The sequence below is a fragment of the Thamnophis sirtalis genome, unplaced genomic scaffold (assembly GCF_051295495.1).
Source record: "Thamnophis sirtalis isolate CommonGarterSnake01/CBP01778 unplaced genomic scaffold, rThaSir2_p1.2 scaffold_4, whole genome shotgun sequence".
NCBI lineage: Eukaryota > Metazoa > Chordata > Lepidosauria > Squamata > Natricidae > Thamnophis > Thamnophis sirtalis.
Genome location: NW_028261384.1, coordinates 102,981,244 through 103,000,448, shown reverse-complemented (window position 1 = coordinate 103,000,448; position 19,205 = coordinate 102,981,244). Strand labels below are relative to the sequence as shown.

General features: G+C 42.4%; 1 protein-coding gene across 1 annotated transcript in view; it reads right to left on the bottom strand.

The window, feature by feature from the left end:
* The window catches only part of ITGA3 (integrin subunit alpha 3), a 92,249-nt gene that overhangs the window by 39,163 nt on the left and 33,881 nt on the right, over positions 1 to 19,205 (bottom strand). Inside the window, exons 2-7 of the mRNA XM_087713622.1 lie at positions 15,824 to 15,951; positions 14,086 to 14,168; positions 11,733 to 11,973; positions 4,072 to 4,155; positions 1,656 to 1,863; positions 1,371 to 1,564 (exon numbers count right to left, since the gene is read on the bottom strand). Of these exons, the coding sequence (XP_087569748.1) occupies positions 1,371 to 1,564; positions 1,656 to 1,863; positions 4,072 to 4,155; positions 11,733 to 11,973; positions 14,086 to 14,168; positions 15,824 to 15,951 (938 nt within the window). The remainder of the gene's footprint in view (positions 1 to 1,370; positions 1,565 to 1,655; positions 1,864 to 4,071; positions 4,156 to 11,732; positions 11,974 to 14,085; positions 14,169 to 15,823; positions 15,952 to 19,205) is intronic.

Sequence of the window (19,205 nt, the reverse complement as noted above, 5' to 3'; positions counted from 1 at the left end):
ATAGTTGAGCCACTATTCAAAGGAAAGTTTGAAGGAGTTATGCTGAGAAAGGGATTGCAGGTGGGCAGCATAAATATAGATGGACAATTAACTAAAACAAAATCAGTGTGTGTGTGTGTGTGTGTGTGTGTGTGCACGCATGGCAGAACTATAACTATGAAAGGAATTTGTTTCTCTTTCTCTGATATCAGATGTGTAGTACAAATGGCCCTTATTTAAAGACTCTTCATTCAGTTTTTTCAGGTCCAAAGAACTACGGTAAGAATGTCATGTAAAGTTACTTGCCTACAGACAGACTCTTACCAGACTAAAGCAATTATCTGCATAACTATAGATATACTTAGTGAACTGCTAATGAAACTTGCCTACTTTCTGCCTACTAAACTTTCTAAGCTCTGTCTCTTTACTTTCTGGCAGTGAATCCTTCCTTCCTACCATTCCAGACTACATTCTATCACATTGTCCAAATTTGCAAATTGTGCTGTATGAGCGGAATTTACAACCAAACCTTGAAATTCCAATAGTTGTCTACTTTATTATGGTTTGCCTATAGTACCAGAATCTTCCCAGTCTGCTTGCCTTCCCTTGGAACAAACACATAAGGTTGCATGGACCGTAGGGGAGATTAGATATACCATATATTTTGGAGTAAAAGACGCACCTTTTTCCCTCAAAAAAGAGGCTGAAAATCTGGTTGCGTCTTATACACTGAATACAGCATGTTTTTGCCTCCCGAAACCCTGCCCCCTTCACCAAAATGGCTATGCAGGGCATGGATAGCCTTTAGGGGACTTGCAGAGTGCTCTTGGGGGGGGTGCCCCCCCCCAAAACAAGCAAAAAAAGGCATGGATAGCCATTAGGAAGCTTTTAGAGAGTTCCTGGGGGCTGGGGAGGGCAGAAATGAGCAAAAAACGGGCTGTTTTTTGCTCAATTTTACCCCCCCCCCCAGCCCTCAGGAGTACTCTATTGGCTTCCTAAAGGCTGTCCATGCCCTTTTTTTGCTTGTTTTTGGGGTCCCACCCCCCAAGAGCACTCTGCAAGTCCCCTAAAGGCTATCCATGCCTTTGGGGGGGGGAACGGGGCCGTTTTCATGAAAAATGGGCTGTTTTGGGGAGGTTTGCAGAGTGCAAAAACTTATTTTTAATTTGTCTCTTCAAAACCTTGGTGCATCTTATATTCCAGAAAAAGGTGCGTCTTTTACTCAAGGACAACTCAAGGATAATTCCCTGTTTGATCCTTCCTCCTTACCTGACTGGCAGTTTCCTAACACAAACACTGCTTTAGGCCATATAAAAGGGTACAGTCCAACAAGATGTGACTCAGTAAATAGTAAAACGTAACACTGTGACCTAGAGCAAAAAAAGTCTAACCTTGAAAATCATCTTTGTTAATGTCGCCAATGTGAGCCACAGAGAAACCAAAGGAAGAACCACTGGGTCCAGTCAGTGTGAGGTTGGGATGGCTGGAGAAAGTTCCCCCAAGGTTCATGTATACATAGACAGCCCCACCTTTCTCCTCCTTCTGGTCAAAGTAGTGTGGTGCTCCAATGATTAAATCCTGCCACCTATTAATGGGGAAAGGCAGAGTCATTTTAACCTATATATCAAAATTAAGCCATTTAATACTTTTTCAAGTTAGCCCTCCCATGGACTCACCCATCACTGTTGAGGTCAGCCACGGCAATGGCGCTGCCAAAATAAGAGCCCACTTGCTTGCCAACGAGAAGCAGTCTCTTCTGAAGGTCCTTGCGACCATCACTTGACATCACAAAGACGGCTCCAGTGTGATTAAAACGAGGGGCCCCAATAATAAAAGAGAAGTCTTCTTTGTGCAGTACGTTGGTGCTTGCTTCTGTGGCGTATCCTATCAACATGAAATAAGAAACAGGTTGTGTCTTTGATCTCCCCTCTTCAAGAGAGAGAGATAGTTTGCCTCACTTTTATTTATTTGTGGATTTTGGGCAGCATGTTCAACTAGAGAAAACATAAAAACAGCTATAAACATAAGACCAGACAGACAGACCCAACTAAAATAATCTGATAAACAAAATGAAACAAAACAGGGGCCTTAAACAATACCATAGGCATCAACCCCAGGCCTAGGCCAAAGCCAAAATTTCAAAACTTGTCAGAACCTTAGAAAGGGTACCATCCTTATCTCTTGGGGGACGCTGATTCAGAGCACTAGGGGCCACAACAGAGAAGGCACACAAGATAAACGTAAAGGTTCCCCTACACATGTATGCTAGTTGTTTCCTCAGCATTTAATAAAATAGAGTAGAGTAGAGTAGAGTAGAGTAGAATAGAATAGAATAGAATAGAATAGAATTATTTATTGGCCAAGTGTGATTGGACACACAAGGAATTTGTCTTTGGTGCATATACTCTCAGTGTACGTAAAAAAGGCAAGATACATTCATCAAGAATCATAAGGTACAACACTTAATGATAGTCATAGGGTACAAATAAGCAATCAGGAAACAATATCAATGTAAATCATAAGGATACAAGCAAAAAAAGTTACAGTCCTGCAGTCATAAGTGGGAGGAGATGGGTGATAGGAATGATGAGAAGACTAATAGTAATAGTAATGCAGCCTTAGTGAATAGTTTGATAGTGGGGAGGGGATTATTTGTTTAGCAGAGTGATGGCGTTTGGGGAAAAAACTGTCCTTGTGTCTAGTTGTCTTGATGTGTAGTGATCTATAGCATAGTTTTGAGGGTAGGAGTTGAAACAATTTATGTCCAGGATGTGAGGGGTCTGGATTGGAGAAGAGACTTGGAGGAACACACTTGGTGCAAGATAGGCTCCAGCATAAATAAATGAACACAAATCAATCAATCAATTTACACACTGACTGGTCAGATTTAGGTCATTCGATTTTCAAGGACATAGACTTAGGAATGAACAAGCTTCTTGAAAGTACTCATACCCTCTGCTTCTACCTATATGTGAAGTGGCATGCAAATTAAGCAATCTTCCATTAATTATAATTTCCCATTTGGAATAAGCCATTGAAGAAAGCTGGAATTTGAAGATGGCCCGTTAACTTGGGTTATTCCACAATTAAGCACTTGTTTTTAATTATAAAAAAAGCATTAAATACATGTATAAATATAATCATGATTTCATTCTTGGTTGGGCCGTTCTGAAAGTATTAATTATAATTTTTTTGTTTGGCCAAGAACTATATTAATCTATTTACATCTTAAATCAACTGAACCTGATCATAATAATGTCCTGTGCATCAGTCTTTGATTCTGAAGCAAAGCCTGGTGACAACGAGACCATTTTAAAGGGGAAGACTCTCCATTTTAATCCTTCCTGACGTCTAATCTTCTAGACTGAGTGTGGAGCAGACCCAATGTTCAAAGTCCAGCTTCAGATGAGATGCCTTCATTAAGAAATCTCCATTTTCATCCTCGGAAAGGGAGCTCAGAAAGCTTTGACCCATATGAAATTTGCTTCTTCCCTGGGAGGCCTTTCTATTTAGGGAATCAGCCATGGAGGTTTGAAAACGAATCGCTGTTAAGCATGTCTGGCCCATCATATATTTAAATTATGCTATCTGTTTTCAGCATGCTGAGAGACATTTGACTATGAAGATACTACATATGATACTACAGATCACAAATTATTTCTATGATTTCTTTTTTTAGTCCGGTGTGTTCTTGTCAATTACATGTTCACATCTTGTGGGACCAAGGAAGCGTGCTTTCTCTGTCGTAGCTGCTGCTGTCTGGAACAATATCCCTTCCCCCTCTCCCACAGGATACACGCGGCTCTCATCTCCATCAAAACCAGATCGCAAGCCTGGGATTAGAGTCTCTGTGGAGCCATTGTCTATTTGAATTTTATTGCTGCTGTTCTGTCTGGGCAGTTATGTTGTTTCAGTTGTGTTTGCAGTGTTTTCTTTTCTGAAGCTTATGTATTGGATATAGAGTGTCTTTTTGGAGCCTGAACAAATCCAATAAATAAAGAAAATTAAAAAGAAATGAAGGAGAGGAGGGAGGCATTATACTGCACCAAATCATGTTTTCAGCCTGACAAAGTGCGAGTTGAGTGCAATTACCTAGGTAAATGTGTCTAGTTTTCCGATCTGGATAGGATAAATCTACTTGGTCCCAAATTCCCGGGTAGCTCACAAAAGCCGTTCCTGTGAAAACAAAAGTACAATGTTTAGCATTCTGATAAAATACAAATCAAAATCCAGTATACCTGTTAATGCTGTTTGAAAAGATTGTTTCCTTTCTTCCCAGGCTTTCACCTCCCGGTCACATTCAGCAATTATACCGGCAGCCCGGGTTATCTAGCTGTGCGAGGACGGCGGCGACGGCGGCGCGCGGCGGTGAGAGCGGCGCGCGGGCGTTCGGAGCCTCCCCTACCACTTTACCATCTGTGGTTTTCTGGAAGCCCCTGGTGCTGCTAGTGAGCCCCCTGGCCAATTACCTGCTGGCCCCTGGTCCTATTAGTCGTCCCAGAGTCGTCCCAGAGCAGCGGAACAGCAGCTGCTGAAGTTGGAAGGGAAGCGTGGAGGAAAGCATGGAGGAAATGGCGGCGCCAAACAGCTGACTCACAGCGTTACATTTTTACATCCTCCTTTCCGGACTTTGCTGGAGCTGAGTGATTGTGCCTGTGTCTGTGAGTCTTGGTGGCTAGTGAGCTGAGAGGGGCTAAATTTCTAACTCAGTTTACTTTAAAGTAGGGGGCTGTCGGAGGCTATATTGATTAGCTCTGCTTGCTGCTGTCCTAGACGCCCCCCCCCCCTCGGATCTATCTCTGCTCACTTTATTATCAGTTACCTGCCTTATTATCTATCATCTGCTGTTTTACTATTTACCATCATTGTAGCCCCTCCGGACCTTGCTCCCTGCTCACTTAATCATTAGGAGGAGTAAGACTGTGGCCAACTGGCAGGGAGCGATAGAGGATGGCGGCTGCAGGGACAAGGACTGAGCCCCGAAAATATCAGCATTTTTCCTTCCATTTGCAAGAGCGGTGCAAGTCAGTCTTGATCTCTGGTCTCCTACATTGGGGCCTTTATACATCGTTGGGAAAGAGACTTTGGAATATACAGCCCGCTAACCTCCACCAGTGGGGTAGGACTACATGGTTACCGTTCACGAACTTTGGAACTTTACATTTAATCTTGTTCATATATAGCCACCTTATACACTACGTACTTCTAACTTGGTGGCTAAGGACATTTTCCCAGGACATAAGAAGAAGGGAGAGGAGCAGACCATCGCTTCCTCCACTGTTTCCATATTATTATAAATTATAGCTGCGCAATTTTAAATAGTATGCTGAGTGTATGGGAGTTGGCTGGATTTGAATGAATGGCCCACTTTTAGTAATTGTTACCCTTGTATTTTATATGTTTTAAATTTCTACGTGGGAATTGTTAGTGTGGATAAATGAGAATGTTTGACTCGGAGGACCTGCTGGGGAAGGCGGGGGGTACTGGGGTGGTTGGGGGGACCATGGACATGGGAGTGGGTCGGAGCATAGCGGTCGTGACAGGGAGAGGCAGATATGGCGGGGACCTTAGGGCTGGCCATTACCGGGGAAGGAGGGTTCGCTACATTACAGAGATCCCTCCTTCCGGCCCTAGGAGTCCCACTCCAAGACCAGATGGCGCGAGTAGTCAGGACCCTGGTCTCAGGCTGTTGTCGCTAAATGCCAGGTCTGTTGTTCATAAAGCTCCCCTCGTCCGGGACTTAATTACTGACGAGAGGGCAGACCTGGCATGTATTACTGAAACCTGGCTGGGCACAGAAGGAGGAGTCCCCCTTGTAGAGATGTGCCCAGAGGGATTTCAGGTGCTTCATCAGCCGAGAGCCCAGGGAAGGGGTGGCGGTGTGGCTATTGTAATCCGGGAGTCTCTGTTACCTCGTAGGGTCCCTGCTCCGGAGCTTGTCGGGTGTGAGTCTCTGCTGATAAAGTTGGACCTCAAGGGTCAAGTGGGTTTGCTGCTAACGTACCTGCCTCCCAACTGCGTTGCAGCATCCCTCCCCTCGCTCCTCGAGTCAGTAGCCGAGCTGGCGGTTGAGTTCCCCAGGCTTATAGTTCTGGGGGATTTCAACTTGCCATCGCTCGGTGAACGCTCTGACGGGGCGCAGGAGTTCATGGCTTCCATGACAGCCATGGGCTTGACCCAAGTAATTCGGGGCCCAACCCACGCAGCGGGTCACATGCTCGACCTCGTATTCCTCTCGGAGCAGTGGATGTGTGATCTTGGTCTGAAGGGTAATGAGATCATACCCCTGTCGTGGTCGGACCATTGCCTACTGAGGCTTGACTTCCGGAGGCCATACCCCCACCGTAGGGAGGAGGAACCGACCAGGTGGTTCCGCCCCAGGCGACTTATGGACCCTTTGAGGTTCCAGACGGAGCTTGGGGTTATTCCTGATACTCTCGCCCACAGTTCGGCGGAGACTCTGGCTGCCGCCTGGTACTCGGCGGCGTCGGAGTCTCTCGACCGGATTGCGCCGCTACGGCCCCTCCGGGTCAGTGGATCCCGGAGAGTTCCCTGGTTCACCGAGGAACTCCGGGAGAAGAAACGCCGGAGGAGATGCCTAGAGCACCAGTGGAGGTCCGATAGGTCCGAGGCGAACCGAGCACTTTTAACTACCTGCACCAAGGACTATGTCCGAGCATTAAGAACCGCAAAAAGATCTTATATTTCTGCCTTGGTTGCGTCCGCCGAGTCGCGCCCAGCCGCCCTGTTTAGGATAACCCGCTCCCTCCTTAATAGGAGGGATGCGGGAGACCCCTTGCAGGGTAGGGCTGAGGATTATGCTCAATTCTTGGCGGACAAAGTAGCTCGGTTTCGATCGGACTTGGACTCCACCGCAGTAGGTCCAGCTGAGTCACAGGAGGATTACTTGTTACATCAGCTCTGGGTTGAGTTCCAGGAAGTTGCCTCTGGGGATGTGGACAAGGCCATTCGAGCTGTAAGTGCCTCCACTTGTATTTTGGACCCGTGTCCCTCCTGGCTGGTGGCTAACAGCAGGGAGGTGACACATGGCTGGATCCAGGCGGTTGTCACCGCCTCCCTTCGGGAGGGGCACTTCCCCGCCGTACTTAAAACGGCGGTGGTGAGACCCCTCCTGAAGAAACCATCGTTAGATCCAGCCATCTTAAACAACTTTCGTCCTGTCTCCAACCTTCCCTTTATCGGGAAGGTTGTTGAGAAGGTGGTGGCCTTTCAGCTTCAACGGGCCTTGGAGGAAGCTAGCTATCTTGACCCCTTCCAGTCCGGCTTCAGACCTGGTTACAGCACAGAAACCGCTTTGGTCGCATTGACCGATGATCTCTGGAGGGCCAGAGATGGAGGCTATGCGTCCATCCTGGTTCTCCTTGACCTCTCAGCGGCTTTCGATACCATCGACCATGGTATCCTTCTGCGACGACTGCGGGAGGTGGGAGTGGGAGGCACTGTTCTGCGGTGGTTCTCCTCCTACCTCTCGGACAGGTCGCAGTCGGTGTTGGTCGGGGGGCAGAGATCGTCCCTGAGGCCCCTAACATGTGGGGTACCTCAGGGTTCGGTCCTATCCCCCCTACTATTTAACATATACATGAAACCGCTGGGCGAGATCATTCGGAGGCACGGGATAAAATACCATCAATATGCGGACGATACGCAATTGTATCTGTCCGCCCCGTGCCAACTCAATGAAGCGGTGGACGTGATGAACCAGGGTTTGGAGGCCGTTAGGAACTGGATGAGTGCTAACAAACTGGTACTCAACCCGGATAAGACCGAGTGGCTGTTGTGTTTCCCCCCCAATAATTTGGCTAATATACCAACGCTTAGGCTGGGGGGTCAAATTTTATACCCCTCAGATAGGGTCCGCAACTTAGGAGTCCTCCTGGACCCACAGCTGACTTTCGATCACCAGCTGTCAGCTGTGACCAGGGGGGCATTTGCCCAGGTTCGCCTGGTCCGCCAGTTGCGGCCCTACCTAGACCGGGGGGCTCTCACAACAGTCACTCGAGCCCTTGTGATCTCTAGACTGGAATACTGCAATGGGCTCTACATGGGGTTGCCCCTGAAGTGCATCCGGCGACTGCAGCTAGTCCAAAATGCAGCCGCGCGAGTGATAGTGGGCGCACCGCGGTTCGCCCACGTTACACCTGTCCTCCGCGAGCTGCATTGGCTGCCTGTTGGTCTCCGGGTGCGCTTCAGGATACTGATGACCATCTTTAAAGCACTCCATGGTAGCGGGTCTGGGTACTTGAGAGACCGCCTTCTGCCGATTACCTCCCTAAATCGACCAATTAGATCGCACAGACTGGGCCTCCTCCGAATTCCATCTGCCAGTCAATGTCGACTGGCGACCACACGGAGGAGAGCCTTTTCTGTTGCCGCCCCGACCCTGTGGAACGAGCTCCCCATGGAGATCCGTACCCTCACCACTATCCAGACCTTCCGCGCAGCCCTCAAGATCTGGCTCTCCCAGCAGGCCTGGGGATAGGTTTCCAATTACCCGCCCGAGTGTTTGATCGCTGAATGAAAGTTGTGTTTTATTATTTTTTCTTTGTGCACATATTGTTTTGTTTTTGACCTTGCACCCCCCTCCCCTGTGGTTGTAAGCCGCCCTGAGTCCCCTCAGGGAAAAGGGCGGCATATAAATCCCAATAAAACCATAAAACCATAAAACCATAATTAATTTTCAAAGTTGCTGGATGGCAAGTATGATTAAAAGCTTCTATCTCTGCTTTGTACAGAGTCATGAGGGGCTGAGAGATTTTAAGAGTTAAAAGAGGAGTGATATCTTCCTCGAGGGTCCTCACTGTTCTGACCTAGGCTTCCTGATACAGTAAAAAGCATGCACTTAGTCCCCAAATCCCTCTTTTAATTTCAAAGGCTGTGAATTATGTTCATTCACAGCCCATAATTAGTCCCAAATGACTACGGTAGGCTGCTAAAGACTTTTGGGATAAGGCTGATAAGCACCCATCTTTATCTTCCTTGAAATGCTGCCAAAGACTTACTTGGCAATTAGCCAAGAATCAAAAAGGAGCTTCAGAAGATAAACTGACCAGTGTTGTCGGTTACTGTTACCTCAGACGCCTCCGTTTCTTCATACTGCCGATCTAACAACCAGCATGAACAAAGTTGCTTCCTGTGAAGGCTCACGTGCCTTTGCTCCTCCTTTATGTCCTATGGGAGGGGCCAATCATCTCCAAGTCTAACTCCCAAGTCGTCCCTTCTGTCTCAACTGTTCTTGCCTCTGGCAGCTCTGCACATATGCGCACTGGGAATAGGGGGAGCCTCTTCCTCTGCCTTGCTGATCTACGAATCTGGAGGCTCCAGAGCCAGCACATAACTCCCAGATGGCCCTGCCCCCTCTCTGTCTCCGATGCAGAGCCCTCATCCGAGCCTTCCCCAGACTCCAGGACTGGCCCATGTTCCTTCCCAACCTCTTCTCTGTCCGACCCTGCTGCCAACTCCGCAGGCCATTGGCAGCCCACAACACTCACACACTCTTACATTGACACAAACACAAATGCTTAGGCAGATGTGCTTCAAACAATGGAGTATGCTTTCATGTTGTGTTGAACAATTATCACGTCCACATAGACACTTCCTGTACATGCAAGGAGAAAAATACTTCTTTCAATTTGTCCATTTTCAAGCACTAGAAAAGGCCTGAACAATTCAGTATTATTTTGAATTCATGCATTACTCTGAGATAGTGATAATCAAACTCTTGTCCCCCAACTGCTTTTTGTTGGAATACACAGAGAGAGTAAGGGTTGGGAGGTTTATGAAGGAGGAGGAGGAGGAGGAGGAGGAGGAGGAAGGAGGAGGAGGTGCTTGGGGAAAAGGACAAAGGCTCTTCCACAAACAGAGAAGGAGGAAAAGAGAGAAGCAAAAAGTTTAAGTTGAAGAAAAGCTGCATGAAAGAACCAAAAACCAGTGGGAAATGGAAGAAGCAGGTATTTCAGGGGATCTGGGAAAAGGCTAAGATTCAGAAGCACGAATCAGATAGAAGGGAAAAAAAGCTCAGGTGATATGAAAGGGAACAAACTGAAAAAAAAAGGGAAATGGGATGAAGGAAGCAGAAAGCTGAGATCAAGGAAGAAAGGGATTACGAGGAGAGCCAAAGAGGGGTGATTATCTGGGCTATGTTTGTACAATATGGATGTCAGAATAAAAATCTTCTGCACTTAATCGGCTTCCATAGGTTGGCAGTTGATGTTCAATCATTTTGTAAGTGGGTAAAGGAGACAATCTTCTTTTGCCTTTTCCAATTTTTTAGCCAAAAAAAGGTGGGGGGATTCAAAGCAATACTGTCAAAATGTAGCCACTAAGGGTCAGAATGGCTTTATCTCAGCCTCCACATTTTTCTGCCTCTTTTTCTCCCTCGACCAACTGGCGGTGAGGAAGAAAAAGGAAAAGAATGTGAAAAATTACATTTGAAAGCAGTCCTTACTTGCAGAGCTGTTCTAGCAGTTTATTTTAAAATAGGTGAAAAATCAACATTTCAGTGAGTGCTTATTCAGAAGATAGTTAACTATGCTTAGTTCCTTCCAGTGGTAAAATTCTTCTTCTTTTTTTTTTACTACCGGTACTGTGGGCGTGGCTTGGTGGGGGTGGCAGGGGAAGAATACTGCAAAATCTCCATTCCCTTCCCACTCCTGGGGTATGGATATTGCAAGATCTCCACTCCCACCCCCCGTTGGGGCCAGCCAGAGGTGGTATTTGTGGGTTCTCTAAACTACTCAAAATTTCCACTACCGGTTCTCCAGAACCTGTCAGAACTTGTTGAATTTCATCCCTGGTTCCTTCCTTTTTTCCAAGAAAATATATTTAATTTTAAGAATCATTCATTTATAGCAGGCATGTCCAAAGTCCATCCTGGGGGTCAATTACGGCCCATTTTCAAATTTCATGCGGCCCGCAGCCTCTTCTCCCCGCCAGTGTTATTTGTTTAGTTTTTCATAAAATAGTTCATTTGCATTTAATGTTCATGATTCAAAGTTTCAGTTTCAGTTTTATTGAGTTTGTATGCCGCCCTATTCCCGAGAGACTCAGGGCGGCTCACAATAAAAAGGGAGGGGATACAAAAAATAAAATAAAAAACAACAATTTAAAATTCTACAACAGCTGTAACCTCGAATGGGGCTGGATAGCTCAACAGCCCCAGGCCTGACGGAACAGCCAGGTCTTAACTGCTTTGCGGAAGGCCGGAAGGGTAGTAAGGGTCCGGATCTCCACAGGGAGATCGTTCCAGAGGGCCAGAGCAGCCACAGAGAAGGCCCTCCCCTGAGGAGTCGCCAGCTGACATTGGCCGGCAGATGGAATTCAGAGGAGGCCTAGTCTGTGGGATCTAATAGGTCTTTGGGAGGTAACTGGCAGGAGGCGGTTTCTCAAGTACCCAGGTCCGATACCATGTAAGGCTTTAAAAGTAATGGCTAGCACCTTGAAGCGTGTCTGGAGACCAATGGGCAGCCAGTGCAGCTCGTGGAGGATAGGTGTAACGTGGGTGTACCGAGAATGTCAAGCTGAATGGTCAGCCCCACACATTTTCACTTCACCAAATCTGGCCCTCCTTGCAAAAAGTTTGGTCACACCTGATTTATAGCAACAACAGCAACAATATTTGGTTGATTAGCTCATATCAGAATTTATTCCAACTAAATTATGCCCTAAAACTATTTCAGACAGACATGTATGAAAGGCATAAAACAAAATATGGAAAGGCAATTAGAGCCACAAACCTTGCCAATGATAAGCTCCCGGAGCTCCAAAATAGACAAAGTTGTCTGTGAAGCCACCACTGATGCCCATTTGGCACATGCCAGTATTCTCCAAGTCTGAGTTGGCAGCACACATCTCATTATAAGTTTGCCATGAATCATTCACCTGATGACTCAAGTCATTGCTATGGATATAGCATGTTCCTACCATGCGCCTCTGATGTTCACTGCCAAAAATCCGAGTGTATCGGTGAGCACAAGCCTTGAAAAATAAAATTAAACAAGATTTTAGTCTGAAGTGAAAGAGACTAAGGATTTCCAGGCACTGTGAAAGAGACTCTGTATGGTTTACACATTCACTATACCACACAGAGTTTAAAAATCACAGTGCTTGGATTTTTGCAGTATCCTAAATCTAAATCAAAAGAACCATAACGTATCATGGCTTAGTGGGGGTTGGAAATCCTCATTCATATGGGATGGAGTTGAATCTAGATCATAATCAAACTTGAGATAACCATAAGATTATCAATTAAGCTTTTCGATTGGAATAAATGACACAAAGAGATTATGCACTGTCACTACAAATAAATGTTAGTTTTGTGTAACACTGTTCAAACTGTGATTTGAAAGTCCTAGAAATCTTTGTACACAAACAACTTAGCTATATCCACTAAATACCCTGTTTCCCTGAAAATAAGACCTCCCCAGATAATAAGCCCAATTGGGCTATTGAGTGCATGCGCTAAAATAAGCCCCCCCAAAAAATAAGCCCTTCCCGAAAATATTGCAACGCACCAGCAACCATGAGATGACCACGCTCGCTGCCTCCTGTACCTCAAAAATAATAAGACCTCCCCAAAAATAAGGCCAATTGCTTATTTTGGGGGGGGGGTCAAAAAAAAAAAGACCCTATCTTATTTTCAGGGAAACAGGGTAGTACCAGGGAAGAAAAGAAAAAGAAGAGAAGAACAATTATGCAAGTTTCTTGAGAAAGCTCAACTCCCTACAAAGGAATTCTGCAGATGACATCTTCTGTTGCGTGGGAGACAACTGGGCCAAGTGGTATCTGCAACTTGTTCTCCAAGACCATCATGCTTTCCCTGCCCAGATATGTTTCTTGAATTTCAGCTAATTCCTCCTGAAAATGTTTTTGAAAGATTTAAATGTGTTGATGTAGCAGTGGATCAAAACAGCCAAGGGCTATTATTGCCTAGAAGTGGAGATGGATTACATGTGGGAGGAAAGGAAAAGATAAGCCAAGAACCGTGTGCCTGTCTGAAGAATATTTTTAATAATGACGGGTGCTTCTGTGATACTGTAAGAAGAGACAAAGCAGGTAGTCCTCTTGACACCTTATCCCTAAGTTGATAGGACAAGCTTGTGTTCTAACTCAATGAGCACCACATCATGGACCTACTGTAGGTAGAAGTGTTCTTATTTTCATCTATTCAACTTTGCAGATTAAAGGTATTTGTTATTGGTCTTGAGGTACTGTCATAAAAAAAATCACAGGTCAAGGTCAGATAACATGCTAGTGTATTACTAATATTAGATTACTCTTTTGTATTTTCTTGAAAGGCCTCAGATTATCTAACTCAGATAGCTGCCTTAGGCCTAGAAAGGATTCTTCTAACTGGCACTTACCCTAAAAGTTCTCAGTTTTGTTCCCTGAACCTTATCAAGCTCTCTTTATCCCAGGATTAAATATTCCATGCTGTGGAGGCTGTGACTAAGAAGGTAAACTTCAGGGATCCTATTTTCACCATGTTATGATAGGAACCTTTAGGAGACATTCTTGGGATGAAAGCACAGGACAGGCTGGTTCTAATTGAAAAAGACTATTCTGCAAATACATGGGTTAAAAATTAAAGCCAGAACTTTGAGTTGGCCCTGGAAGACTATTGGTAGCCAAAGCAGCAACCTCAACATAGCTGCCACATTGCTGAACCTATCTTCTCCTGTCAGCAATTTGCCTGCTGTATTTTGAACCAACTGCAACTTCCAAGTCAACTTCAAGGGTAGTCTCATATATATAGGGCAGGTAGAAGGAGATCTAAGCACAGGGAAACAAAGTTCTTTGTTCACAAAGGAAACCTTTGGTTAGATCCAGCAAGCGTCTGTTAAAATTCATAGGTTTTCCCCATCAGAATTTTGAAGTAGTTATGGAGGAAATGGTGTGGCATTACAGCAGCAACATGGGATAAACAACAAGAAAGCTTAGGAAAACTGGACAGGATATAACATTTTCGGTCCACTTTCCCCACCAGTGATTCTCCCTGATTCACATTATTAGCTCAGCAGATGACTTTAAGGCAGAGGGCAGGATTCAAAAACAGCAGACATCATCTCCTCTCACATATATTATACTCACCATTACTCGCCCATAAGCTTTACGTTGGCTTGCTACCACCACCCCCAGCCACATGTCTTCAACAATATTATTTTGTGGATCACCTAAAAGTGCAGGGAGCCAAAACAAAAACAAAACCCCCAAAAGATAAATATGATTAGAAAAGGATCCACCTTCTTGTCATATTTCCTTTTTTATGGTAATTTTATTAAACATCAGAATTCCAACAATAAAAACTAATACAAACTAAAAGCATAAAAGAATAGAAAAAAATAGATTCAAATAAGAAAAACAGAGAAGTAAAAGAGAAAAAATAATATAAGAGAGAAATGAAAAGAAATATATAAAGAATTGACTTCCATCACAAGTATAAACAATTTTAATAACTTATCAAAGGTCACTTTGGTTTGCATATTTCCTTTTCTAATCACTTTTGAAAATTGTTAGCAGCTTTTCAGCTAATAGCAACTGGTTTTGCATCCACAGGTTTTATAGCACCAGATGGGTTTCCTTCAATTCTTACTTAAAAAACTTTAAAAATACAAGTTTAAGTACTTAAAAACATTTTTTAACAAACAGCAAAAGGGTGATTAAAAGGTTCATATTTAGATAATTTAAAAGACTGATTTTAGAAAGTTACATATAGGCTAAATTTGAAATAAATGTGGGAATTATTAAAAAAATCATTTCCATAGGAAAAAAATATTTGTTTTAAATAAAAAAACTATAAGACTAAAAATTGGACACTAGAGGGAACTAAAAGTAAAGATTACAATTAAAGAAGAACATTTGAATTCAATTTACAAATACAAAATGAAGCAAAATATTTTAACATTTTGAAGGATACTTTGGAACTATAGACCTGAAGTTAATTTTAAGATTTTCTGCTACTATAAATAGATTGTGCTTATGTTAACAAAGAGAAACATGTTTTAACTGACAAGACTGAGACTTATTTGAAAGTGGACTTTAAAATGACAGGCTATAAGAATGAAACGGGAAAAGATATTACACCATATATAGAAAGTAAATTCACTGATGTTTTAATAATTAAAAAGGATGTACAAAAAACAAACCAAGAGATTGATCTGGATAATTTTCCTTTATCAGATTTACAAAAGAGGCTTGTAAAGCTTTGAAGAATTTGGTGGAAAAAGTCAAAGAAAAATGAAAGGAAATCAAGTGCTAGGACATTATTTGAAGGAACTAAAATCAAGATTGGTAGAAGTAAAAGGAAGGTTGATAAAGTTAGATTATTTGATCGAGGCTAAAATAGGCATGTTGTTATACTTATAACTCTTAGTGGAGTTAACTTACTTGGACTGAATTGACTGAATTGACAAGGCTTTAAAGATTTGTTTACAGATAAGAAATAGGATATGGGAATAAGATCATTTCTTGTATTTTAAAAGATGGTGATAAGCCATCCTCCTGTCAAATCCCAAATCCCAAATCAATCCTTTAGAATTAATTTTCTTCAGTCTATCTTCCACTAAGGGAAGTCCAACTTCATAACTACAAAAAACATACATGCTGGAAACAAAATCGAAAGTAGAATGAATTTGAAGTCAATCATGCTACCAGTACTATGGATTGATGTTGGTCTTAAAAGTGCCACAAGGCTTTTTGTTACTTAGTGTAACAAAATAAAGCAAGCCTATCCTTCCTAAAGATATTTCATATTCTAATCAGCCTGCATTGTTTTCTATAGATCATTGCACTCTATTCAGGTAAGTTCTCCATTTGCACATTTACATACTTTTCACCTCAAAGTCCACCTGTGTACAATCACTGGGAATTGCAGTCAAAGGACAAGCATACATAGCACCTGTCTTTGTTTTATTATCCATCTTGATAGCCACGTCACGGGGAGCTCCAGCAAGAATCCTAGAGAGGGCAGAAATATCATTTTGGATTACAAGAAATAGAAGACAGATTCTTCATAACAGTGTGAAAGCAACAAATCTTTGTATACTTTATATTCCTTGTTCCTATTCTGGTACCCTCAGTGATTTGATAGAGCTAGTAATTCTCAGAATAAAAATTCCTGAATATAGATGGTAATCATGAGAAAATTACAAAAGTAATTTCCCAGATAAGTGTTTACAGGGCTTTATAATGAGGAAGTATATATTAGAAGAAAACAATGTTGACATATATATTTTTTCAGTGGTTAAGAACTACTTGTTCTCTGGAACAAGAGAAGAGTACTTTCTGGAAAGTGCAAATTTGCAAAATGTTATTCTCGTGTCACTAAGGAAGCCCAACTAGTTTAAACATGCCTAGTATTTATTGGGGGGATCCTATTTTTTAAAAATGTGACTTCCAGGTGAGGATGAACGTTTTGGGAAATTAAACATCACTTAGTGTCCAAAACATCTTTTCTACTTGCCCTGCTTATATCCTGATAGTTCTTCCTCTCTGCATTTGTTTCAAAAAACATATTTAATCCTTCCTGGTCTTAAATAAAGCTCCAACTGGCTCACATTTAAAATAAAAAAAAATCCTAATGTATAATTAAAATGCACCATCTCCAAAACAATCTATACCACTCAAGATCTTAATAGCTATTATGAGATAGGATAAGCCAAAGTGAGCTAGACTAGATTATAAGGAGTGTTTGCGAAGTCACTATATTTTATTACTGTATTTTATTACTTTTGAAAGCTCACTGGAGCTCACCCAAACTGATTTCTTCACAAAGTGCTCACCTCTATTCTGCTTCATTTCTGATTATACAGTGTGAAGCCACAGATAATGACTTAGTTTTCAATAAAAACCAGCTAATCTCCTGTATCTACCATCATGATTGTAGTCTATAACAAACCAAGGGTAGACATGACCTATACTAAGCATATTATGAAAACCCTTGGCTAACCACACATAATATTGGGCACTGATATCTGAGTTTCAAAAACATAAATGTTCCTATTTTAGCACTTAATCTGATATCATACTTGATCAGACATACCCCAAATCAGCCTAGAACATTTTCTATAAATTATGCCCTTCCAACTTCAAATCTAAAATCTTAACTGGCACCCCAGCTGTAAAATTCCAAAGATTATAATATCAACACATTTGATGGGCTGCCAGCACATAAAGGTTTGTTTCTGTATGTAGCTTCTTCTATATTAACAAAATATGACTTTCATCTAAGTACAAAAGTAGCTGGAATGCATGTTCCCTTGCATTCCAGAAAACACAGCTGTATTTTTTCAACACTGTGGGCAAAGTTTCTATATTATGTTAGACAGAAACAAGTAAAAATATGCCAAAACATCTAACCATGGCAGATGACACAGTGTAAAATAAAACATCAAGAGCAAAAGTCATGAAAATGTGTGTGTCTATTCAAGAAAGGAAGGGATGGAGTGAAAGGGAGCATGATAGAAAAACACGAGGAGAATGTAATTATTAAAACCGCCCAATCCAAAACAAAGAGATTTTCAAGTCAAACTCCTGAAAGTCAAAAATCTCTAAATTCTCCAAAGCTTTACAAGAGCAAAATAAGAAAACCTGTGAATAAGCAATGATTATTAAAAGACTTGGAGAAACCCAGGGTTTTGTAGCAGGTAGATGGGTGCATGTTCATCTTATATGTGCGTGTAAGTTTATGTATTTTTCAATCAAATGTGTACTACCTGATTCTCAAAGACTCTTCTTATTCTAAACTCATTATTGTGTTTCTTGGTTTAATTGTGATCTGCACATATAACAATGATTGTAAAACAATAATACGTTCCAAACAGACGCATCTTGTTCATAACCCGCATGATATGGCAGTTTATGATAAGAAGAAAGATTGGTTCATTGATGTTGCTATTCTAGATATTCTATGAATGAGGAAAAACAATGGAAAAATGGTCAAATACAGGACTTACAGATTCAATACTTTTGTTAAAAGAAATCCATTATTATACCAACTGTGAATGGAGACCTTGGAATGAATCCTTGATATCTGGAAATACTGAATTTATCCGATCCGACTACCCTAATTTTATAATAACCATCTTGCTTCGGACTGCCTTAGATGCTACCTTAATAAATGTTAGGATTTTGGTCAGGGCTTGAATGATTATGTTTCCCCCAATCTTAAACTGTGAATCTAACTGTAGATTACCTTCACAGCACTGTAATAATCAATGGATGGACAAAAATGCCAAATGAGTCAAAACATCTGGCTGACCATGCTACCAACCATAATGACAACTTACATCTTGTGACATACCTTTAATACCTTCAAATAACCAACATCTGCCTATTCAGATCTTTGGAAAGGACTCAATAAGTGAATTAAAATGCAGATCCAATCTAAATCAGCTGACTAGGCAACCAATCATAGCATTATATTTAAAACTGAATATTTATTTAACTGATTTTATTTTTATCCCACCTTTATTTTCTATAAATAACTCCTAGTCTCTTCACGTCTAGGCCAACACCTTAACCACCATATCAAAGGATACATAAATAAAATATGGTGAAAAGGATAACTTGAATAAGGACAAAGTAAAGCTTGTTCATTCTCTCTTATCAAAGACCTGTGCAAAAAAACAACAACAACAGCGGAGTAGAGGCCACCCAGATCTCAGAGGAACTTCATGCCAGAACGCAGATGTTGCGACAGAGAAGGTAAGCTTCTGCGCTCCTAATATATAACAACGTTTAATCATTAAGAAATCAAAAGTACCCCAGACTGCATTGGCAGGGGAAGATGTTTTGGGAGATAGCGGCTCCTCAAATAACCTGGCCCTATACCAAGTAGAATCTTATAAGTAACAACTTGAATATTGAATTGTATGTGGAAGCAAACTGCAACCAATATCTGATGCAGAGGTGTTATGTGGTCATACTACATGGCATACCGAGTGTGGGGCACATTTCTGAAAAGGGAATCACCCCGTTTGAGCCAAGTAGGTGTCTGTAAATCACACCAGGGTGGCAGCCTCATCCAAGATAAGACTGTGGATAAGGACAGAATAGTTACACATAGTTTTGGCATTCAAAAGCAGCAGCTGAGCAGAGAATCACTGAGAATCCAATAGCTAGCTACTGAGGTTTGTATCTATCTATATTTACATAAACCTATCTATCTCTATAACTGCCTATATCAATATCTGGCAAACAATTACAGTATC